The sequence below is a fragment of the Heterodontus francisci genome, chromosome 3 (genome assembly GCF_036365525.1).
Source record: "Heterodontus francisci isolate sHetFra1 chromosome 3, sHetFra1.hap1, whole genome shotgun sequence".
In the NCBI taxonomy this organism is placed as follows: Eukaryota; Metazoa; Chordata; class Chondrichthyes; order Heterodontiformes; family Heterodontidae; genus Heterodontus; species Heterodontus francisci.
Genome location: NC_090373.1, coordinates 99,191,083 through 99,216,924, shown reverse-complemented (window position 1 = coordinate 99,216,924; position 25,842 = coordinate 99,191,083). Strand labels below are relative to the sequence as shown.

Sequence of the window (25,842 nt, the reverse complement as noted above, 5' to 3'; positions counted from 1 at the left end):
CTCCACTTGCCTGGATGGGTGCAGTTCCAGCTTCACTCAAGAAGCTTGACACCATCCAGGACAAAGCAGCCCACTTGATTGGCACCCCATCCACAACCATTCACTCCCTCCACCACCGACGCACAGTGGCAGCAGTGTGTACCATCTACAAGATGCACTGCAGCAACGCACCAAGGCTCCTTAGACAGCACCTTCCAAACCCAAGAGCTGTACCAACTAGAAGGACAAGGGCAGCAAATGCATGGGAACACCACCGCCTGCAAGTTCTCCTCCAAGCCACACACCATCCTGACTTGGAACTATATCGCCGTTCCTTCACTGTCGCTGGAACTGCCCTGGAACTCCCTTCCCAACAGCACTGTGGGTGTACCTACCCCATAAGGACTGCAGCGGTTCAAGAAGGCAGCTCATCACCACCTTCTCGAGGGCAAATAGGGATGGGCATTAAATGCTGGCCTGGCCAGCGGCACCCAGATCCCATGAATGAATTAAAAAAACGACCCTTTCAGGCTGTGAGTTCCAGACCCCCACCACCCTCTGGGTGAAAAAGGTTTCCCTCATCTCTCCTCTAATTTTTCTACCAGTCACTTTAAATCTATGCCCCCTCGTCACTGACCTCTCTGCTAAGGTGAATAGACCCTTCACCTCCACTCTATCCTGGCCCCTCAAAATTTTGTACATTTCAATCAGATCTCTGCTCAGCCTTCTCTGTTCCAAGGAGAACCACCCCAGCCTATCCAATCTTTTCTCATAGCTGCATTTTTCCAGTCCTGGCAACATCCTCGTAAATCTCCCCTGTACCCTCTCTAGTGCAATTACATCCTTTCTATAATGAGGTGACCAGAACTGCACACAGTACTCAAGTTGTGGCCTAACCAATGAGTTATACAGTTCCAGCATAGCCTCCCTGCTCTTATATTCTATACCTTGGCTAATAAAGAAAAGAATTCCATATGCCTTCTTAACCACTTTATCGACCTGTCCTGCTACCTTCACAGATCTGTCAACATTCATTCCAAGGTTCCTTCCTTCCTCTACACTTCTCAGTATTTTCCCATTTATCGTGTATTCCTTTGCCTTGTTTGGCCTCCCCAAATACATCACCTCACATTTCTCCGGGTTGAATTCCATTTGCCACTTTTCTGCCCATCTGACCAGACCATCAATATCTTGCTGCAGCCTACAGCTATCCTCCTTGCTATCTACCACGTGGCCAATCTTTGTGTCATCTGCAAACGTCTTGATCATGCCCCCTACATTTACGTCTAAATCGTTGATATATACCCAAAAAGCAGAGGACCCAGTACTGAGCCCTGCAGAATGCCACCGGAAACAGCCCTCCAGTCGCTAAAACACTTGTCAACAATTACCCTCTGTTTCCTGTCACTGAGCCAGTTTTGTATCCACCTTGCTGCATTTCCCTGGATCCCACGGGCTTGTATTTTTTTAACCAGTCTGCCATGTGGGACCTTGTCAAAAAGCCTTGCTAAAATTCATGTAGACCACATCAACTGCACTACCCTCATCTATCTTCCTTGTTACTTCTTCAAAAAATTTCGATCACAAGATCTTCCCTTAACAAATCCATGCTGACTATCCTTGGTTAATCTGTGCCTTTCTAAGTGACAGTTTATCCTGTCTCTCAGAATAAAATTCCAATAATTTGCCCACTACTGAGGCTAGACTGACTGGCCTGTAATTATTTGGTCTATCCTTCGCTCCCTCTTTAAGCAGAGGTACAACGTTAGCAGTTCTCCAATCCTCCGGCACCACACCTGTATCCAGTGAGGACTGGAAAATGATGGTCAGACCTTCTGCTATTTCCTCTCTTGCTGTTTTTAACAGCCTCGAGTACATTTCATCTGGCCCTGGTGATTTATCAACTTTCAAGGATGCTAATCCCATTAATACTTGCTCTTTCCCTATGTTTATCACATCCAATACTTCACATTCCACCTCCTTAACTACAATATCTGCATTGTCCCCATCTTTTGTGAAGACAGATGCAAAGTATTCATTAAGAACTATACCAACATCTTCCACCCCGACACATAGGTTACCTTTTTGGTCTTTTATGGGCCCTACTCTCTCCTTAGTTACCCTCTTACTCTTAATATATTAACAAAACATCTTTGATTTTGCTTGCCAATATTCTTTCATGCCCTCACTTTGCTTTTCTAATTTCCTTTTTGATTTCACCCCTCCACTTTCTATACTCCCCTTGGCTTTCAGTAGTATTGAGTTCTCGGTGTTGGACATAAGCTTTCCTTTTCTGCCTTGTCTTACCTTGTAGGCTCCTTGACATCCATGGGGCTCTAGATTTGTCCGTCTCACCCTTTTTCTTTGTGGGAACATGTTTACTCTGAACCCCTTGAATCTCCTGCCTCCCACTGCTCTGACACTGATTTACCTTCAAGTAGCTGTTTCCAGTCCACTTTCGCTAAATCACTCCTCAGTTTAGTAAAATTGACCTTGCCCCAATTGAGAACTCTTAACTCCTGTTCTATCTCTGTCCTTTTCCATAATTATGTTAAAACTGATTGAATTATGATCACTACCACCCAAATCCTCTCTCACTGCCGCTCCTTCCACCTGCCCACCTTCATTTAAAACCAAGTTGAAAACTGTGCCCTCTCTTGTTGGACTTGCTACATGCTGGCCAAAATGCTGGCTTTGCCAATAATGCTCACATCCCAAGAACGAATTTTAAAAAAAATTGGCATTCAACAAATATAGAATTACTCTTTCAGGGCCAGTGAGGCTGTTTAGCAGTAATTATGAAGTTAGTACACCACTTAAAATCCATTTACACCTCATTCAATAAGGTGTAACTTTTTCAAGGGTCTTTACAGCAAGACAAATACTTTACATGCGTTTATTGATTTTTACTTGATTGTAGTCTGGGAGGCTTCAATAGCATCCCTGTGGGGAAGTAGAGACTCAATGACAGCAAATTCTGGATTTCTACATTATTCATGCATGAGGGGACTGCAGAAGTTGCTGTCAGTTTCAGAGGAGTAATGACGGTGAATGATGACAGTTTCATCATCATTACTATCGCAAAATCAGGGCTACAGTTTTATGCTTTTGAAAATTCGTTTCCCATCAAAATGTAGTTTTCTGTCAACATCTTCCTTCCCATGGCCCAGAATTTGTTGGTATGGGGCATCTTGTGGCATGCCCCATTTGTTAGATTATTTTTCCTCACCCCTCAATTTGAAAAATTTTGCACCGCCTTTTGCTGGAACTGCGAGTTGATAATGGTATCTAGAACCTTGGTAAATGACAGGACCAACAGCCTGTCTCTTTAACCAATCAGATATAAGGATAGAGAACACAACAGAGGAACAAAGGAAAAGGAAATATGGTGAATTAGAGTCAAATCAGATACAGAAAGAGAAATAAAGAGAGGGTAAGTAAAATTGGATTGAGAGATGGAAAAAAAGGAAAAGTAAGAAAAAAAGTTTAAACAAAACCGATAGGAGCAATTTGCTACCTGCAGGAGTGAGACTATAGTTTCCAGTGTTCCCTTTCTGGGCCTCTGAGGTTGAGGGACATTGCAGGAACATAAATGAGTAATTAAAGATGCTTGCATTGATAAATACTAACCCTAATTTTTTGCAGCAAGTTTGATTTGTATTTATAGCGTAGGTACAGCAATTTCCTGAAACTCGTGGGGAGATTGACTGCGAGCTGCCATTTTTGCAAGGCTACGGCAGTGCAGTGTAAATTGTCCAGCAATTTGTGGTAACCCGCAACTCGTGGCATATCGCTTGCTGTTCTTTTTGCACACTAATAAAGGTGTGCATGTTTAACTCACCATTATTTTCCCAACAAATGCTGGGCCAGTGTTTCAACTGGCAATATTGTACTTTAGTCCATAGGAGACCCCAAACATCTGCATTGCTTCTAGCTCTTGACTACTCTTTTCCAAAATGCTTCTGTAGCTTTAAGTATATTTCTTTCTATTTTCTCTATGTACTATCAAATCTATGACTGAGTTGCTTTTGAAGAGAGCTGTCACAGACACGACAGTCTGAATGGCTGCATCCTGTGCTGTAACCATTCTATGATTCTATAGTCAGTCTAAAAATATGGGAACTTTGCAGTTATTTACTGCAAAGTTATATCGGAAAAGTACTACTCCTTTGAAATATTAAGCCTATTGTTCCTGACCTGAGTTGTTTACGCATTTCAAGAAAGGAATGACCTGGAACAGCATTGGAGATTTGACCCTATGGAGAACAATTATGAAGCTGGAATTTGTGTAATTGTTTGGAGTTCTATCTGCACCATAGAGTTAAATAGGATGTAGGTTTGTACCTATGATCCTCTGCAGCTTGAGTTTAATGTTACTCTGGGTGGTCCTGACTGATAAGCAGCCTTTGTTTGTTTACCTGCTAGTCGCAGGTTGCAAAGTGATATTGACGAGATCTAGAAGCAGATTGACAGATCTTCTGGCTGGTATGCGGTGATTGGAATGTGAAGGTTGCAAAGGGAGAAACGATGGCTCAGATTTCGCGGTCAGCGGCGAAGTGATACTGCTTGCCGCTGACCTCGAAGAAAGCTTCCCACAAAGATCTAGCGATCTCTGTGGCATGAATTTCCTCTTTTCCGATGTTAATTTCAATCTGCTGCCATGGCGAGGGGACTTTCAATCTGGCACTAAGGCAAGGGGATCTCCAGGTGTCCAGCAGCAGTGATGTCAAGCAGGGAAAGCAGCCAATCACATTGAAGTATTCTCACAGACAGAAAAGCAGGACATAAAATCCTCTGATTATCCTTCACTTTTAATTAAATTTTACCGAGAGTGAAATAAATGATTGGGTCATGCACAGGGAATTAAGGTTGAAATTGAAATATCAAAAACCTTCATTTTGCTTTTTTAAATGTGGATTTTTTTTATCATAATGGATAAATTTGATATTCCACAAATATAAAATTAGTTTCTGAGAACCAGAAAAGTTTTTCAGCAGTAATTATGGAGTTAGTATGTCATTAAAAACCCAGTTACACCTCATTCAACAAGGTGCAACTTTTGCAAGGGTTTTTACAGTGAGACGAATAGTTTAAAAGTTTGATGATTTCTAATTGATTGCAGTTGGGGGAACTCCAACAGCATGCCCTCGGGAGAAGCATAGAATCATTGAAAGCAGTTTCTGGATTTCTGCATTTAACTACGCATTAGTGGACTCTCGAAGTCGCTGCCAGTTTCAGAGGAGCAATAAATAACAGTAAACGGTGACCGTTTGTCATTTCTACTGCAAAATCCGGGCCTTTTTTTATGGCAAAGGTGAAAACATACGTATAATTTAATTTATCACTGAGAAATGTCTACTATTCTGAAGTTAACGTCACTTATTTTTCCCCTCGAGTTTCCACTGGACTTTTCTCCTTCACCCTTCCTCTTCTGAAGATGACCTTTCATTGTGCTCATGTATTATTCACCTGGTGGTGCCGCCCTCCAGTCCCTCACCCAAGTGCCCATTCATCATGTCTGAGCCTGGACAGTGTTGATGCACTTGGGGCTATCTCAGTTGAACTTGGTGTCCATTACATGCACTTACAGCAAAGGTTGCCTGAATAATTTTGCCAAATGCTGCTCCTTCTACAGCTCACAGATGCTGAAGCGAATTGGAGAACTATCACAACTGAAGTGGGCTGCCTTAACAAAGGCTAGGGACAAAGCTTGAGATGTTTCTGTGCCACAGATGTGCTATACTTAGCAGCAATAACTTGCATTTATATAGCACCTTTCACATAACAAAATATCCAATGTGCTTTACAGGATGATTATCATCAAACAAAATTTGACATAAAGCGACATAAGGAGATATTAGGCCAAAAGCTTGGTCAAAGGTGTAAATTTTAAGAGTGTCTTAAAGGAGGAAAGAGAGGCAGGAAATCAGATAAGTTTAGGGAAGGAATTCCAGTGCTTAGGGCCTAGTCTGCTGAAGACACGGTCACCAATGATGGAGTGATTAAAATTGGAACTGCACAGGAGGCCAGAATTGGAGGAACACAGAGATCTGAGGGTTGTAGGGCTGGAGGCGATCACAGAGCTAGGGAGGGTAAAGGCCATAGAAGGATTTGAAAGCAAACATGAGAATCTTAAAATGGAGGTGTTGCTGAAAGGAAAGCTAATGTAAGACAGCAAACACAGGGGAGAAGGGTGAACGGGACTTGGTGCAAGTTAGGACACGGGCTGCAGAGTTTTGAATTACCTCAAGTTTGCGGAGGGCAGAACTAGAGAGGCTGGCTTGGAGTGCATTGGAATAGTCAAGTCTACAGGTAACAAAGGCATGAATGAGGATTTCAGCAACAGGTAAGCTGAGGCAAGGGCAGAGTTGGGTGTTGCTATGGAGGTGGAAATAGGTGGTCTTCGTGATGGTGTGGGTATTCGGTCGGCAGTTCATCTTAGGGTCAAATACTAATATCGAGGTTGAAAACAGTCTGGTTCAGCCTCAGTCAGTTGCCAGGGGGAGGGATGGAGTTGGTGGCAAAGGAACACATTTTTTGGCAGGGACCGAAGATAATGTCTTGAGTTGGCTAACCACGTACGTTATCTTGAAATAATTTTACTGCATCTAATTCAGGTCCATAGCATCCCCTGTGATAATCACTTTCCCAAGGGCAATTAGGGCTGGGCAATAAATGCTGTCCTAGCCAGTGACATCCACATTCCATGAATGAATAAAAAAAACTATGTAATACTTTGAAATATTGACAAAAACTGGATATAAAACTCAGTGTAATATTGCCTCTCCAACAATTATGAACCTGACCTTTTTCAAACCCATTGTCCAGTCCAGCATTTTAATCAAGTGTGATGTGATAAATTTAGTAATCTTTTCAATTGAAAACTGCATAGATTCACTTATCCTAATTGGCTGCATATCTGTCCATATTGCGAGATTATTTTGTGGAACTGCATGCTATGTTTCTGTAATTATTTAATGGCTTCTGAAAAAAGAGTAATTATTAAACCAATAAATTCACTGAGCTTGTACGTTCTGTGAATACTGGTCACAAGTTCCTTTACATTCCTTCCAGCTGAAAAACAAGATCATTAATTGATGCTTATAATGGTTATTCAGAGTCCCCAGCTGAGCATACAATAAGTAATTGTTAGCTAGCTCCCTCTATCGGTGATTTTTGTCATTATCAAATAAAAGTTGCTCTGAAAAACATTAGATTTTTACCAAGGCTGTAAACAATACAAATGCCACTGCTTCCAGCTTTCAACATATTGCATCATCTTCACATAAAACTGTGACCTTACTTTGCCTGATTTGGGGTGGGAAAGAGAATATGTCAAAATGTGTAATTTCTGGAAGAACCAAAGCAGTTGTTTTGTCTGAATTGATGACCCAAGATATTTTGAGAATTTGAGAATAACTGCCATGATGTGCTTTGGTAAACATAAAATTATTCACTTTAGATTAAGACATTGTGTGGGGTAAAAGCATTTTTGGAAGTTCCATATTATTAGTTGCTTCAGTTTTTGAAGTTGTTCTGTAACACTGATAGGGGGAAAAAAACTTTTCCTTCTTGCTCTGATTTGAGCTTCCTCGCAATTGTTTTCCCGCTGCATCATTCACTTACATGTCATTTGCATGTAACTGCTGATGGAACCTGCATCTAAAGTTTCTCAACAGGTAATTTACTGCTATGTGTGGATTATTTTTATCATGGATTGCTATAAATTGACTTTATTAGATTAATGTTCTCAAAAAAAAATTCTGTCATTACTTAAGATTGTAGATGGTATCAAGGCTGTGCAAGACATTACAGTCCAAACAGATGAAAAATTCTCCAAGGCTATGATACCAGTTTCCTGTCTTCATGTCACCCTTCTTGCGATATATCTTGCAAATGAGATGGAGGTGAACAAGTGAGTAATTTCTTAAAAGAACTCCTTGCAATGAATACTAAACTGGGTAATAAAATTCAGTTGTAATACATTTATGGAAGTATTATAAAATGGCTATTCAGGACTGTATGCTTCCACTTATTAAATTCTTTTCCTAATTTCCCAAGCTACACACCATTCCTGGGCAGATTGCTTGAAAGAGTGTCCTACTCTTTGGGGAAAGAGGAGTCATTAAAATCATTTGCCCCATCTCTAAGCTGGTGAATGATGGAGAGCAGAGAGAAAGTAGCTTAACCAAGAAACATTGATTACTTAGATAGCTTACTGCTATTATGTTTTCCTCCTCTACTCACTGGTTTTGTTGCCATTTCTTTTCGTTGTCCTCGATTTGCATTCCACTCAATTCACTAAATCTGCCTTCTCTATCCTGAAACATCCATGGCTTCAGGCTTCTCAGTGCATTTCACTTTGTTACTTTTAGGAAAAACATTTAGGAGAATGCACTTTTTTTTAATAGAAAAGTCTTGAATGATAAATTGCCAGGCTTGGTCTTCTGTTTGCATTTGTACCCAAAGACATGCATAATCTGGACGTAAAGCAATTATGTGGCTTAAAGATCGCAGAATTCTGGGTTCAAAGGAGTTACAGATGTCATGGCAATATGCCCAAGTCTCCTCAGTCTTTTCTAGTGGTCCATCAAGGCCCATTCCCAACTAATCTCCGCCCGCAAGCTGTTCAAATGTGAATATCCTCCAACTGCACTTTTTCAGAGGATCTCTTCACATTGCAACCAGGTTTTCAACCACAGTATGAAAATCGTTTTTAAACATTTAAAAAAAAAAGTTATCTTCATTGAAACCTGCAGTATATTTCCTGTTTCTTTTAGTACATTTTATGGCATGAGTATAAGTACATTAAAAAATGAAAAGCTTCCTCGAATGCAGGTTCTTGAGCATGCAATACTCCTCCACGTTGGGCACCACTTGGAGGAAGCACTGAGGGTGGCAAGGAAACAGAATGTAGTCTGTGAGGGGGATGTCAATGTCCATTACCAAGAGTGGCTCGGTAGCACCACTACTGACCGAGCTGTTCGAGCCCTAAAGGCCATAACTTTTAGACTGGGTCAGCGGCAGTGGTGAGGGAACCAACAAGAGGGAAAAAAGTTATTGACCTCATCCTCACCAATTTGCCTGTCGCAGATGCTTCTGTCCATGACAGTATTGGTAGGAGTGACCACCGCACAGTCCTTGTGGAGAACAAGTCCCATCTTCACATTGAGGATACCCTCCATCGTGTTGTGTGGCACTATCACCATGCTAAATGGGGTAGATTTCGAACAGATCTAGCAACTCAAAACTGGGATTCCATGAGGCACTGTGGGCCATCAGCAGCAGCAGAATTGTACTCATCCACAATCTGTAACTTCATGACCCAGCATGTCCCCCACTCTACCATTACCGGGGGTTCAGCCCTGGTTCAGTGAAGAGTGCAGGAGGGCATGCCAGGAGCAGCACCAGGCATACCTCAAAATGAGGTGTCAGCCTGGTGAAGCTACAACGCAGGACTACTTGCGTGCCAAACAGCGTAAGCTGCATGCCTTAGACAGAGCTAAGCGATCCCACAACCAATGGATCAGATCAAAGCTCTGCAGTCCTGCCACATCCATTCGTGAATGGCGGTGGACAATTAAACAACTAACTGGAGAAGGTGGCACAAATATCCCCATCTTCAATGATGGAGGAGCCCAGCGTCTATGCAAAAGATAAGGCTGAAACATTTGCAGCAATCTTCAGCCTGAAGTGCCGAATGGATGATCCATCTTGACCTCTGCTGAAGTCTCCAGCATCACAGATGCCAGTCTTCAGCCAATTCAATTCACTCCACGTGATAACAAGAAACGACTGAAGGCACTGGATACTGCAAAGGCCAAGGGCCCTGACAACATTCCGGCAATAGTACTGAAAATCTGTGCTCTAGAATGAGCCATGCCTTTAGCCAAGCTGTTCCAGTACAGTACAACACTGGCATCTACCCGGCAGTCTGGAAAATTACCCAGGTATGTCTTGCGCTCAAAAGACAGGACAGATCCAACCCAGATAATCTGATGTGTGTGAAACATGTTAAATGAGTTGAACCTTAAATCGTTATACTTAAAGAAGAAATAGAAGGTCTGGCTTTGGCACTTTCCTTGGGTCCTGATTATTTATGTTGATTTCTGTCCATTTTAAGTTTGGGTGGTGTTTTAGTGAAATTGGGAGGCTACTTGGGCATAACTTGACATCGGCAAAATGGGCAAGGCATGAAGTACATTTTCAGGTCAAAACACCCGGCCCATGTTATTTGATTCTTATCACAGATTTCTGACACTCCAATTCTTATTTCCAGTTCCTCCACCCATTTCTGCAATGTCTCTCTCTTGGAAACTTAGAAACGATGCACAATTTGATGTACAGTAAAAAAAAACAAAGGCAGTGTTATCTCACCTTTGTCTACCTTTGTAGATCTAGAAAGATAAACACAGTTAATATTTATCCTTTTCACTGCCACAAAACTGTATTTGAGTTTGTTCAAGTTATTCCTCAGTATTTTATATTTCAGACTGTACTGCATTGCTCACTCCAGTAGATTTTGTTCGCATTTTAGTAGCAAAATGAAAACTATATCTACTGTAACTGCTAGAATTTTATTAAACCTTTTGACAAAGTAGGTACTCAGTCATTGTCAGAATTTTTGCTTAAGTGGAACAGGGTGATAAGAATTCAAACCCATTCCTTTGTTGATGTGAACTGTTTGATTTTCTTTCTGGTAGGGCAGTGAATGCTATTGAAGAATGCAAGGAGACAGTACAGGAAATCCTACAGGGAAAACAGCTGGCCCTGCGATTTCAAGGGATTGCAGATTTTAGATGTGAAGTGGTATTTGTACAGCTGTTGCAAAATGAACACCTGACAACACTAACACAAATTGCAGGTAAGTGGTTTGGTTTGAGTTTGCTTCAAGTTACGCTCGAGAAATGTTTATTCAGTGACAGTTCTGCAAACATATTTGTTGAATAGTTTCTGTTAAAATGTCCTGTTTATAGCAAATTTACTCAGAACTTGATAAATCAAATACTTCCTAATTAAATCCTTTCTGAAATACTTGCCTAAAAGTACTGCTTTGTAGTGGTTTTTTCAAGGCTGGTGTTTCTTTCAGTTTGTTTTTTTTTTAACATTCACAACTTTTGACTTGATGTTCAGGAAAGTTTTGTTTGCGTTGCGTTTAAGATATGTGAAATTTGAATGTTCTCCCACAGAATGGTTTGACATTTGAAAAATTTTCCCCTTTTTGCTTGTGGCACTGTTATGTTTCACAAAGTTTTCTTTTATTGTGAAACATCAAAGTAAGCAGATAAATTCTCAAAAAGTCAGCTGCAGTTTTGTCTGGTTGAATGAGTAACTAACAAACCCAGGGCAAAATTATACCATAAGTACTTGCTTAGGACAATGCAGAGCAGGCAGATAGGCAGTATACTGCTGGCTCTGTGACCTTTAGCTAGGGAATATAGAACTTCACATAAGAGCTGACATATGCGGGGGAGGCGGTGGCGTATTGGTATTATCACAGGACTAGTAACCCAGAGACCCTGGGTATTGCTCTGGGGACATGGGTTTGAATCCCACCAAGGCAGAAGGTGGAATTTGAATTTGATTAATAAATCTGGAATTAAAAGCTAGTCTAATGGTGGCCGTGAAAGCATTGTCGATTATCATAAAAACCCATCTGGTTCACTAACATCCTTTAGGGAAGGAAATCTGTTGTCCTTACCTGGTCTGGCCTACATGTGATTCCAGACCCACAGCAATGACTCTATGACTCTAATGTGGTTGACTCTTGACTGACTGTGAAATGGACTAGCAAGCCACTCAGTTGTATCAAACCGCTACAAAGTCAATAATGAATGAAACCGGACGGAGAACTCAGCATCGACCTAGGCACCGGAAACGACAAAAGCAAACCCAGCCCTATCAACCCTGCAAAGTCCTCCTTACTAACATCTGGGGTTTTGTGCCAAAGTTGGGAGAGCTGTCCCACAGACTAGTCAAGCAACAGCCTGGCATAGTCATACTCACGGAATCATACCTTACAGACAATGTCCCAGACACTGCCATCACCAGCCCTGGGTATGTCCTGTTCCACCAGCAGGACAGGCCCAGCAGAGGCGCAGCACAGTGATATACAGTCGGGAGAGAGTTGTTCTGAGAGCTCTCAACATCGACTCCGGACCCCATGAAGTTTCATGGCATCAGGTCAAACATGGGCAAGGAAATATCCTGCTGATTACCATCTACCGCCCCCCTCAGCTGATGAATCAATACTCCTCCATGTTAGGCACCACTTGGAGGAAGCACTGAGGGTGGCAAGGGCGCAGAATGTAGTCTGTGAGAGGAACTTCAATGTCCATCACCAAGAGTGGCTTGGTAGCACCACTACTGACCGAGCTGGCTGAGTCCAAAAGGACATTGCTGCTAGACTGGGACTGCGGCGAGTGGTGAGGGAACGAACAAGAGGGAAAAACATTCTTGTCCTCATCCTCACCAATTTGCCTATCGCAGATACATCTGTCCATGACAGTATTGGTAGGAGTGACAACCGCACAGTCCTTGTGGAGACCTAGTCCCATATTCACACTGAGGATACCCTCCATCATGTTGTGTGGCACTATCACCATGCTGAATGGGATAGATTTCGAACAGATCTAGCAACTCAAAACTGGGATTCCATGAGGCACTGTGGGCCATCAGCAGCAGCAGAATTGTACTCAACCACAATCTGTAACTTCATGACCCAGCATATCCCCCACTCTACCATTACCATCAAGCTGGGGGATCAGCCCTGGTTCAATGAAGAGTGCAGGAGGGCATGCCAGGAGCAGTACCAGGCATACCTCAAAATGAGGTGTCAACCTGGTGAAGCTACAACCCAGGGCTACTTGCGTGCCAAACAGCGTAAGCAGCATGCCATAGATAGAGCTAAGCGATCCCAGAACCAATGGATCAGATCTAAGCTCTGCAGTCCTGCCACATCCATTTGTGAATGGCAGTGGACAGTTAAACAACTAACTGGAGAAGGTGGCACAAATATCCCTATTTTCAATGATGGAGGAGCCCAGCATCTATGCAAAAGATAAGGCAATCTTCAGCCAAAAGTGCCAAGTGGATGAGCCATCTTGGCCTCTGCTGAAGTCACCAGTATCACAGATGTCAGTCTTCAGCCAATTCAATTCACTCCATATGATATCAAGAAATGACTGAAGGCACTGGATACTGCAAAGGCTAAGGGCCCTGACAACATTCCAGCAATGGTACTGAAAACCTGTGCTCTAGAATGAGCCATGGCACTAGCCAAGCTGTTCCAGTACAGCTACAACACTGGCATCTACCCAGCAGTCTAGAAAATTACCCAGGTATGTCCTATGCTCAAAAAGCAGGACAAATCCAACCCGGCCAATTACTGCTCCATCAGTCTACTCCCGATCATTCACAAAGTGATGGAAGGGGTTGTCAACAGTGTTATCAAGCGGCACTTGCTTAGCAATAACCTGCTTAGTGATGCTCAGTTTGGGTTCCTCCAGAGCCACTCAGCTCCTGACCTCATTACAGCCTTGGTTCAAACATGGACAAAAGAGCTGAACTCAAGAGGTGAGGTGAGAGCGACTGCCCTTGACAACAAGGCAGCATTTGACCGAGAATGGTATGAAGGAACCCTTGCAAAACATTAGTCAATGGGAATCAGGGGGGAAAACTCTGTGCTGGTTGGAGTCTTACCGAGCGCAAAGGAAGGTGGTTGTGGATGTTGGAGGTCAATCATCTCAACCCCAGGACATCACTGCAGGAGTTCATTCCCTGGGTCTCCGAACTTTCCGAAGAAAATCTTAGACCGACACACCTGGTTATCTGCCTGCAGTGCCAATTGAGTCTCTGGGGGAGCTGGTTTGATCATGGCCTGATCCACTACACATTCAGGGACTCTGCAGGGGACTGACTCCTGCCACAGCCCTAACTCTCTGACCTCCTGCGTTTTTCTTTCACTACCGGGTGGGGGGGGTGCTACCACCTTCAGCCCTGCCAGATCATTACCTAGGAGGGCAGGTCAACCCCGTTCACAGGCAAACTAGGGACAATCCCTCTGGTCATTGGTCCTGAAACTAGGTCACACTCCAGGTGCACCTGATGTACAGGTACAGGCATACACTGTCCTCCAGTACCATTCACCACCATTTTGATGTTCACTGCACTCTCTGGGGGAAAGGTCAGGCTTTTTCCCAGTAAAAGGGATCTCGTGGCCCCTGTGTCCCTGAGAATCACGATGGGCTTAGCTTGCCCCACTCGAAAGGTATGGGGTTATTTTCCCTTCAGACACAAAACCCTGATAACCTTCAGGAATCCTACTAACTTTTCCTGCACTTGCAGCCGTAAGCTTCCCGGGTCTCACTTTTGCTGCAGTTAAAGCCACCGCTTGTTCTGCTGTGCTTTCCATCAGGTTCCTGTCTTCACTGAGCGGGTATGCCCTACAGGTTTTCCCTTTAGTTTCCTGCAGTCAGCTTTTAAATGCCCTGCGTTGAAGCACACAGGTCTTCTGGTCTCACTCTTGCTCACAGCACCTTCCTTTTTGACTGGAGGAGGGCCCCCTGTGTCTCTTGCCGTCCTTTCTCTCTCCTAGGACTGCTTGGGCTCCAATCACCTTCCCAGCCTTTGTCCCTTTCCTATTTGTGGGGGTGACTAGGAAAGGTTCTGCCCTAGGAAGCCGACTTATAAATTAAAGCAAACTCATTGGCCAGAACGGCCACTTGCTGGGCTTTCTGGACCCACTGCTCCTCTACATGGGTCTTTCTGGAGAGTGGGAGAGAATGTTTAAATTCTCCTAACAGAATTACTTCTCTGAGATTCTCATAGCTGAGCTGTACTTTAACAGCTCTCAGCCACTGGTCAAAAGCCAGCTGCTACTTCTTTCAAACTCCAGATAACTTTGATTAGCTTGCTTCTTGAGGGTTCTAAACTTTTGGCGATAGGCTTTGGGTACTAATTCATATGCCCTGAGGACTGTATTTTCTGTCAGTTCATAATTTGATGAACTCTAATCTGGAAACAGGGAATAAATCTCATGGGCTTTTCCAGTTAGCTTTCTTTGCAGTAAAAGAGGTTAGGTCTCAGCTGGCCATCTTAGCTGCCTTGCCAGTTTCTCAAAGGACACAAAAAATCTTCTACATCTTCCTCATTGAATTTTGGAATTTGTTGAGCAAGTTTTTAACAATTTTGTCCCCAGCCCTGAATTGCGCTCCTCCATATTGGCCATGCTTTCACTCGGGGTACTTTGTCACCCCCTAGTTAACTCAAGCCACTTCAGCTCTCTTACTTCGCATTCCTTCCAGAATATTCTTTCTGTCTCCCCTCTCTCTCGCTCATTCCTTATCCTGTCTTTCACTCTCTCTCTCTCTCTCCTCTCTTTCTTTCTCTACCCGTTCCTTCTGGAAGGCTCTCTCTTTCTCCCTCTCCTGTCTCTCTCTCTCTCTTTCCTTGTCTTCTAATTCAAGTTTCCTTTGTTCCAATTGTAACTTTGCTAGCAGTACCCTGTCTGAGTCTGTTTCTAACCCTGTTTCTTCTTCAGATTCAAGGGAAAAATGGTTGGCTACTAGCCTTAGGAGATCAGACTTCCTCGTCTTGCCATGTACAGTGATCCCACACTGCTCAGCTATTTTCCTCAACTCCTCCATAGACCGTGCTTTTAACTTATCCCAAGTTACTTCACCCTGGCTTGGGAAGCTGCTAGCTTCAGTTGCAGACATGTTAGTATTCAAGCACACACAACCACAAGAAAACTTGTATTGAAATCTTGCTCTTTTTTAGATTGGGAACAATTTGACTTCCCACTTCCAATTTATCCAGTTTGTCTGTGGGTCAATTCTGGATGCTAATTTCTGTTGCGACCAGGTGAGAAAGAGGTCTAGGGTTCCCTTTTAGCCTTCACCTGGTCTTGCCATAAGAGGGTTTAATTTTAAGCGTTTTCAGCTCTCCCTTGGTGAATCCTTGTTCACCGCTTTCCAATTATAAGGCAAAAAAACCAGCACAAAAAGGTTTTCTTAGGTGTAAAGAAGCAAAGTTGAAATTTATTAAGCTTAAAGTTAAGCTCTAATTTGGTTAATGCCTATGGATACACGATGCGCCCACGCTAGAATGCATACTCGATACACACATGCAAATAGAGACAGAAAAGAGCAGAAGAAAAAATAAAGTGGAAAAGTTTGAGGCAATATCTGAAGAGTTTTTGCTACAGTTCTTCGAGCTTACTGTAGAGTCCTTGATTGTAGGTAGATCTGGCTTTTCGTTGGGGCCCAGTATTCTTCATAAACTTTGTTCGCTGTAGGCAACTTTTCTCTCTTGGAATTCATGTGTCTTGAGCGGATTCAGAGGCTTGTGAGAGGAGACAGACAGGAGAGATCTTCTCAGTCCAGGAGTAAACAGACACTCTCAGCTCAAACTGTTTGTACAATTCAGAAAACCCCAGGTTACCAAGCAGGTTAGTCATGTGACTAACTGGTCTGACCACGTCTTGGATTGTATCACCTTAGCAGTCTCTGGATTGCTCCTCTTACACACAATACCTGGTGATCAAGGTCCATTGTGGGTTGAATGTGTCAGGGAATGGTCCTTTGTCCTTCCAATCACCGTCTGTTAGTATGCAAATATCTTTTGTAGCCACGGCTGATCTGTTTAACGAGTCCTTTCTTCACTCCATTAACAGTTTAAAATCAATGTTCATGACAAAATTAATGTGCCTCATTCTTGGCAGGTGGGGGCCGATCATGACAATGGCTACAAGAGCAGGTCAGAGGTTAGGAATCCTCTGGCAAGTAACTCACCTCCTGACTCCCCAAAGCCTGTCCACCATCTACAAGGCACAAGTCAGGGGTGTGATGGAATACTCTCCACTTGCCTGGATGGGTGCAGCTCCAACAGCACTCAAGAAGTTCGACACCATCCAAGACAAAGCGGCCCGCTTGATTGGCACCTCATTCACAAACATTTACTCCCTCCACCACCAACGCACAGTGGCAGCAGTGTGTACCATCTACAAGATGCACTGCAGCAACACATCAAGGCTCCTTAGACAGCGCCTTCCAAACCCTCTACCACATAAAAGGACAAGGGCTGCAGGTTCATGGGAACGCCACCACCTGTAAGTTCCCCTCCAAGCCACACACCATCCTGACTTGGAACTATATCACCGTTCCTTCACTGTCGCTAGGTCAAAATCCTGGAATTCCCTTCCTAACTGCACTGTGGGTGTACCTACCCCACATGGACTGCAGCGGTTCAAGAAGGCAGCTCACCACCACCTTCTCAAGGGTAATTAGGGATGGGCAACAAATGCTGTCCTAACCAGCGACGTCCACATCCCATGAACAAATAAAAAAAAATGTACAGATTTCACTGATGGGCGGCTGAATGCTGATTACATTTTATTAGCAAAAGGCAAATAAGACACTTAGTTATTTGCAGGTGCTAAAAATTATGAAAAATGAAATTTTGAAAAATTTCCATTTATTTTGCACCTTTAATGCAGTAACAAGTCCTGAACTGTCAGAGTTGTAATCCAAAAAGTAGATGTTTTTTTTAGGAGTGCCTTAAGGGAGGGGAGGAGGGTTTAGGGAGAGAAGCCAGAGCATGGGGTCCAAGCTGAAAGCTTGGCCTCCAATGATCATATGATGGTGAGATGGGTGTTGCACAAGCAGGTAGAGTCAGGGGAACAGAGGGTTTGGATGGCTGTAGGGCTGGATAAGAGTACAGAGATAAGGAGGGCCAGCTATTGAAGGAATTTAAACATGAGAATGAGAATTTAAAATTTGAGGCAATGGGGGACCTGGGGCCATTTTAGGTCAGGGGTGATAGATGAATGGAACTTCATGTGGTATAGGATAGAGGCGGGAGACTTTTGGATGAACTGTTTGCTGGAGGTTGGAAGTTGGCAAGCTGCCCAGGAGACCATTGGAATAGTTGGGTCTGGAGATGATAAAGGAATGGGTGAGGCTTTCAGTAGCAGATGGGCTGTATACGCACAAAATTAAATAGCCCACTAAAAACCTTTGTGACCTGAGCATTGTGATCGTGTGTGTGTGTGTATGGAGGTTACTTAGTTTACAAATGTTTATTCCTCGCCAAGTTGTTTCCCTCCTTCTAGTGAGAATGACCTCGACATTGCTGTCTCTCCGATTTACTTTTGCATTGGGTGCAGGTTGTAAAAGGCTCAGCTGTGGAATGACTCAGTCAGTTAATCAGTGAAAACATGAGGGGGAACATTTCCAGATGAACTAATGAAATCAAAATTCAGCACCTTTTGGCCAGTATAAATGTCACGAATACTAAGCAAATGATTATCCAAGAAGCCTATGAAGAAGGGTGCTGACTGTATCAAAGATCTGGATGTCACAGAGTCATCTGAAATATTAAATGACTTGGCTTTTCCAAGAATGAAACATGAGACATCGACCTTATTTCTTTATAAAGCTGCTTGATGTTGCTAAAAGGGGCTAATCAATATTATTCATCTTTTCTCTTGAAGGCAGTAATTTATGCTGGAATATGCTTCCGTGAGTGGCAGTATGCTGCCCATGTAACCATTTTTATTAATCTAGATAGTGACTATCAGTGGATATTCAGCAATGAGGATCTTCACATTGATCTTTTAAACTTGTTCTTGTGGTTTGAGTAGCATTTGGTAAGGTAGCATTTTACTGCTGCTCCCTAAGTTGATCTGAGGGCATTGAGTCAGTCAAGTCCTTAACTGACATCTGCTTAGTGTACTTCCAGAAGAGAGATTTTATGATCAAGATTGAGGACCCTGTCTGAGTTCTGTTTCTATCTCTTCCTGAGTTGCTGAGATCAGTTGTCTTACAGTGCTCTCATCCCACCTGAGTAGGGGAGAGTGTTTGCTTCTGGATTCTATACAATGTTTCCTCTTCTAATTTTTTAAAATACCTGACTGACTTCACATTCCGAGTTGTGTAAAATTTCTTGCAGATCTTATTCTTTAAAAGGTGTACGAAGAAACCTGAATTGGTTAATGTACTGTATGAATATGTATATTGTGTTATTTGTGATAGGAAATAATTTGAATTACATTGCACTTGTAAGCTAAGTGTCATGGAGACACAATATAATATCTGATTGAAGCATTAACTATGAAGTGTTTAGTCTGCAGAAGACTACTGATATGCACTTGCTTTTTACAATAATTGGAGAACAGTTTTTTTTATTCTTTCATGGGATGTGGGCATTGCTGGCTAGGCCAGCATTTATTGCCCATCCCTAATTGCCCTTGAGAAGCTGCCTTCTTGAACCACTGCAGTCCTTGGGGTGTAGGTACACCCACAGTGCTGTTACGCAGGGAGTTCCAGGATTTTGACCCAGCGACAGTGAATGAATGGCAATATAGTTCCAAGTCAGGATGATGTGTGACTTGGAGGGGAACTTGCAGGTGGTGGTGTTCCCAGCCATTTGCTGCACTTGTTCTTCTAGATGGTGGAGGTCATGGGTTTGGAAGGTGCTGTTGAAGGAGCCTTGGTGAGTTGCCGCAGTGCATCTTGTAGATGGTACACACTGCTGCCACTGTGCATTGGTGGTGAAGGGAGTGAATGTTGAAGGTCACAGTTGGGGTGCCAATCAAGCCCATCTTCACCATAGAGGATACTAAAAACATTCCAGTAATAGCTATAAATCAGGACATGGAAGGAAGAGAGGAACTTGGTGAAATTACAATCACCAGGGAAGCGGTACTGACCAAACTAATGGAGTTGTGGGCTGACAAGTCCCTGGCTCCTGATGAGTTTCATCTTAGAGTCTTAAAAGAGGTGACTAATGAGGTAGTAGATGCGTTGATGTTAATTTTTCAAAATTCGCTAGATTCTGGAAAGGTTCCATCAGACTGGAAAGTAGCAAATATAACCCCTCTATTCAAGAAGGGTGGGGGGAGGCAGAAAACAGGTAACTATAGGCCAGTTAGCTTGATGTTTGTCATGGGGAAGGTGTTGGAATAGATCATTAAGGATGCTATAGCTGGGCACTTAGAAAAACCCAAGATAATCGTGAGTAGTCAGCATGGTTTTGAGAAAGGAAAATCATGTTTAAACAGTTTATTGGAGTTCTTTGAAGGAGAAACATGCGCAGTGGATGAAGGGGAGCCCGTTGATGTACTGTACTTAGATTTCCAGCAGGCATTTGACAAGGTGCAACATAAACGGTTGTTGCGCGAAGTAGGAGCTCATAGTGCAGGGGGGAATATATTAGCATGGATCGAAGAATGGCTGGCTGGCAGAAAACAGAGAGTATGTATAAATGGGTCCTTTTCTGATTGGCATGATGTGATGAGTGGAGTCCCGCAGCGTCCTGTGCTGGGGCCTCAACTTTTTACAGTTTGTATCAATGACTTAGATGAGGGGAGTGATGGCATGGTAGCTAAATTTGCAGATGACACAAAGATAGGTAGGAAAGTATGTTGTGAAAAGGACATAAGGAAGTTGCAGACCGATATAGATAGGTTGAGTGAGTAGGCAAAAATCTGGCAGATGGAGTATAATGTGGGAAAATGTGAAGTTGTTCACTTTGGCAGGAAGAATAAAAAAGCAGAGTATTTCTTAAACGGAGAATGACTGCAGAATTCTGAGTTGCAGAGGGATCCAGATGTTCTAGTGCATGAGTCACAAAAGTTTAGTATGCAGGAACAGCAAGTAATAAAGGTGAATGGAATGCTATCCTTTATTATGAGAGGAAGTGGAAATAAAAGTAAGGATGTTATGCTTCAGTTAGACAGGGCATTGGTGAGACCACATCTCGATGTGATGCAGGCCCCCACCTGCCAAGAATGAGGCATATTAATTTCATCTCAAACATTTGCACTTTATTTCTCCTGTTTTCTTTCTGTCTCGATCTGCATGTGTGTATCGAGTATGCATGCTAGCGTGGGCGCATTGTGTATCTGTAGGCATCAACCATATTTGAGTTTGAGTTTAATAAATTTCAATCTTCTTTAAACCTAAGAAGACCTGTTTTTGCTGGTTTCTTTGCCTTAGAGTCATAGAGTTTTACAGCACAGAAACAGGCCCTTCGGCCCAACGCGCCTGTGCCGACCATCAAGCACCCGTCCAAAACTAATCCCACTTCCCTGCACTTGGCCTGTAGCCTTGTATGCTATGGCATTTCCAGTGCTCATCTAAATACTTCTTAAATGTCGTGAGTGTTCCTGCCTCTACTACCCCTTCAGGCAGTGTGTTCCAGATTCCAACCACCCTCTGGGTGAAAGAATTTTTCCTCAACCCCCTTCTAAACTTCCTGCCCCTTACCTTAAACCTATGCCCCCTAGTTATTGACCTCTCCGCTAAGGGAAAGAGTTTCTTCCTATATATCCTATCAATGCCCCTCATAATAATGTATACCTCCATCAGGTCCCCCCTCAGCCTTCTCCGCTTCAAGGAAAACAACCCCAGCCTATCCAGTCTCTCTTCATAACTGAAATGCTCCAGCCCAGGCAACATCCTGGTGAATCTCCTCTGCACCCTCTCCATTGAAATTACATCCTTCCTATAGTGTGGTGACCAGAACTGTACACAGTACTCCAGCTGCGGTGTAACCAGCATTTTATACAGCCCCATCATAACCTCCCTGCTCTTATATTGTATGCCTCGGCTAATAAAGGCAAGTATCCCGTATGCCTTCCTAACCATCTTATCTACCTGTGCTGCTGCCTTCAGTGATCTATGGACAAGCACCCCAAGGTTCCTCTGACCCTCTGTACTCCCTAGGGTCCTACCATCCATTGTATATTCCCTTGCCTTGTTAGACCACCCAAAGTGCATCACCTCACACTTCTCAGGATTAAACTCCATTTGCCACAGCTCCGCCCATCTTACCAGCCTATCTATATCGTCCTGTAATCTAAAGCCTTCCTCCTCACTATTTACGACACCACCAATTTTCATGTCGTCTGTGAACTTACTGATCATACCTCCTATATTCACGTCTAAATCATTAATGTACACTACAAACAGCAAGGGTCCCAGCACCCATCCCTTTGGTACCCCACTGGTCACAGGCCTCCATTCGCAGAAACAACCCTCGACCATCACCCTCTGCCTCCTTCCACTAAGCCAACTTTGAATCCAATTTGCCAAATTACCCTGGATCCCACGGGCTCTTACTTTGTGAACCAATCTCCCATGCAGGACCTTATCAAAAGCCTTACTGAAGTCCATGTAGACGACATCAACTGCTTTACCCTCATCTACACATCTGGTCACCTCCTCGAAAAATTCAATCAAATTTGTTAGACACGATCTCCCCCTGACAAAGCCATGCTGACGATCCCTGATCAATCTCTGATCAATCCCTGCATCTCCAAGTGGAGATTAATCCTGTGTCTCAGAATTTTTTCCAATAATTTCCCTACCACTGATGTTAGACTCACAGGCCTATAATTACCTGGTTTATCCCTGCTACCCTTCTTGAATAATGGTACCACATTCACTGTCTTCCAGTCCTCTGGCACCTCTCCTGTGGCCAGAGAGGATCTGAAAATTTGTGTCAGAGCCACTGCTATCTCCTCCCTTGCCTCACATAGCAGCCTGGGATACATCTCATCTGGGCCTGGGGATTTATCCACCTTTAAGCCCACTAATACTGCTAATACTTCCTCCTTTTCAATGCTAATTTGATCAAGTATATCACAATCCTCCTCCCTGATCACTACACCTACATCATCCCTCTCCATAGTGAACAAAGTAATCATTCAAAACCTCACCTATGTACTCCAGCTGCACACACAAATTCCCTTTTAGATCCCTAATGGGCCCCACTTTTTCCCTGGTTATCCTCATGCCCCTAACATACTTATAAAAAGCCTAGGGATTTTCCTTTTTCTTGTCTGCCAGTGATTTTTCATGCCCCCTTTTCGCTCTCCTAATTACTTTTTTAAGTACTCCCCTACACTTTCTATACTTCTCCCGGACCTCTGCTGTTTTCAACACTCTGAATCTGCCATACTCCTTTTTTTTCCCTTATCCATTCCTCTTTCTCCCTTGACATCCAGGATTCCCTGGACTTGTTGATCCTACTCTTCACCTTTACGGGAACATGCTGGACCTTTCTAAATGACTCTAAATGGTCTGATGTAGACTTTGCTATAAGAAGCTGCTCCCAGTTCACTTTGGCCAGATCCTGTTTTATCATATCGAAATCTGCCTTCCCCCAATTCAGTTCTCTTATTTCCAGACCCTCTATATCCTTTTCCATAACAATCTTAAATCTTACAGAGTTATGGTCACTATTGCCGAAATGCTTCCCCACTGCCACTTTTACCACTTGTCCGGCTTCATTCCCTAGGATTCAGTCCAGTACCGCTCCTCCTCTTGTAGGACTCTCTATGCACTGGCTCAAAAAGTTCTCCTGAATGCACTTGAAGAATTCCGCCCCTTTAAGCTTTTTGCATTAATACTATCCCCTCTAATATAGGGGAAGTTGAAATTCCCTATGATGATTACCCTCTTATTTTTCACCTCTCTGAGATTTGCCTACATATCTGCTCCTCTATCACTGCCTGACTGTTTGGAGGCCTGTAGTACACTCCCAGCCAAGTGATAGCCCCCTTTTTGTTTTTAAGTTCTACCCATATGGCCTCATTAGAGGAACCTTCTAAGATATCATCCCTCCTTACTGCAGTAATTGACTCTTTAATCAACAGTGCAATACCACCTCCTTTTTTACCCCCTCCCCTATCACGTCTGAAGATTCTATACCCTGGGATATTACGCTGCCAGTTCTGCCCTTCCCTCAACTATGTCTCAGTGATAGCAATAATATCATATTCCCGTGTGTTAATCAACGCCCTGAATTCATCTGCCTTAGTAGTAAGACTCCCTGCATTAAAATAGATACAATCCAGCCTTGCATTATTTGCTTGAGCCTTAACAGGTCTACATTTACTCTGCCTTCCAGACTGACTTAGCTTCTCATTTATATTTGATTGTACAACACCCCCAACTGTGTTTCCACTCTGTATCCCATCCCCCTGCCAAATTAGTTTAAACTTCCCAGCAAGGATGCTGGTCCTGTTCTGGTTCAGGTGCAACCCATCCATCTTATACAGATCCCACCTTCGCCAGAAACAGGCCCAGTGATCCAGGAAACTAAAGCCCTCCCTCCTGCACCATCTCCACAACCAAGCATTCATCTGCTCTAACCTCCTATTAATATACTCACTAGCCCGTGGCACCAGAAGAAACCCAGAGATTACAACCCTTGAGGTCCTACTTTTTCATCTGCTACCTAGCTCCCTACATTCTTTTTGAAGGACCTCATTCCTCTTTCTACCTATGTCATTGGTACCAACGTGGACCACGACCTCCGGCTGTGCACCCTCACCCTCCAGAATACTTTGTAGCCGCTCGGTAATATCCAAGACCCTTGCACCAGGGAGGCAACATACCATCCTGGAATCACGTCGGCGACCACAGAAACACCTATCTGTTCCTCTAACCATAGAATCCCCTACCACTATTGCCCTCTTGTCCCTTTTTCTCCATCCCAGCACAGCTGAGTCAGCCATGACATTCCGGGTCATGATTCTCGGTGCATTCTCCAGAGGAACCCTCTCCCCTATCGGTACTCAGAACTGAATACCAGTTAGAAAGTGAGATGTCCTCTGGGGATTCCTGCACTACCTGTCCTGACTTCTTTGTCCATCCGGCATCCACCAAGTCACCCCCCGACTGTGCTCCCCTAGGCACCGGCTTGACTACCTCCTGAAACGTGCCATCCACGTAGTCCTCCACCTCGCGGATGCGCCACAACGACTCCAGCCGCCGCTCGAGCTCCGAAACCCGAAGCTCAAGCTTCTGCAACCGGAGACACTTTCTGTAGACATGTTCACCAAGGTCCCATGGCACTTCCACGACTTCCCACATTGCACAGGAGGTACATTCCGCTTGGCCAAGCTGCCCCGCCATTACTTACTTCTACAATGAAGAAAAAAAACTTGCTAGTGTAATAACTTACCAGCTATTTATAATCAACTTTTATCCCCTGTACCTTTGAGGCTGAGAAAGAAAAAGACCAAAGAGCACCTTCCACCGCCCCCAGCCAATGAAAATACCCACACTTAACTTACAGCCTCACTCCGTGCAAACAGCACTCGTATAGCCAGTAAATATTAAAAATTTACAGGTAGCTATCCCAGGGCTTTAATTTGAAAGGAACCTTTTTTTAAACTCCAATCAATCTCAGTTATCCCCAGGTAATAACAGCTGCTGCCCACAGATCAATCAGTGCCTTATAATTGGAAAGTGGTGAACAAGGATTCACCAAGGGGGAGCTAAAAACACGGTGTGTTTAAAATTTAAACCCTGTTACAGTAAGACCAGGTGAAGGCTGAAAGGGAACCCTAGACCTCTTTCTCACCTGGTCGTAACATCAAATATTGTGTGTAGTTTTGGTCTCCTTATTTAAGGAAGGATGTGAATGCATTGGAGGCGATTCAAAGGAAGTTTACTAGATTTATACCTTGAATGAGCGGGTTGTCTTATGAGCAAAGGTTGGACAGACTGGGCTTGTTTTCACTGGAGTTTAGAAGAGTGAAGGGAGACTTGATTGAAGTATATAAGATCCTGAATGGTCTTGACAGGGTGAATGTGGAGAGGATGTTTCCTCTTGTGGATGAGTACAGAACTAGGGGGCGCTGTTTGAAAATTAGGGGTTACCTTTTTAGAACAGAAGCAAGCAGAAATTTTTTCTCTGTGGGTTGTGAGACTTTGGAATTCTCTGCCTCAGAAGGTGGTGGAGGCGGAGTCATTGAATATTTTTAAGGCAGAGGTAGATAGATTCTTGTTAGGTAAGGGAATCAAAGATTATCGGGGTAGATGGGAATGTGGAATTCGAGACAGAAAC

The 25,842-nt window shown here is 43.5% G+C and overlaps 1 protein-coding gene across 7 annotated transcripts in view; it reads left to right on the top strand.

Annotated features, from left to right (window-relative positions):
• The window catches only part of LOC137358811 (A-kinase anchor protein 7-like), a 190,790-nt gene that overhangs the window by 21,360 nt on the left and 143,588 nt on the right, over positions 1-25,842 (top strand). For all 7 annotated transcript variants that reach the window (XR_010971341.1, XR_010971342.1, XR_010971326.1 and 4 more), the window contains exons 4-5: positions 7,758-7,894; positions 10,683-10,843. Coding sequence is in view for 4 of the 7 variants with exons in the window: in XM_068025056.1 (XP_067881157.1) it covers positions 7,758-7,894; positions 10,683-10,843 (298 nt within the window). In the remaining 3 variants the exon portion in view is untranslated. The remainder of the gene's footprint in view (positions 1-7,757; positions 7,895-10,682; positions 10,844-25,842) is intronic.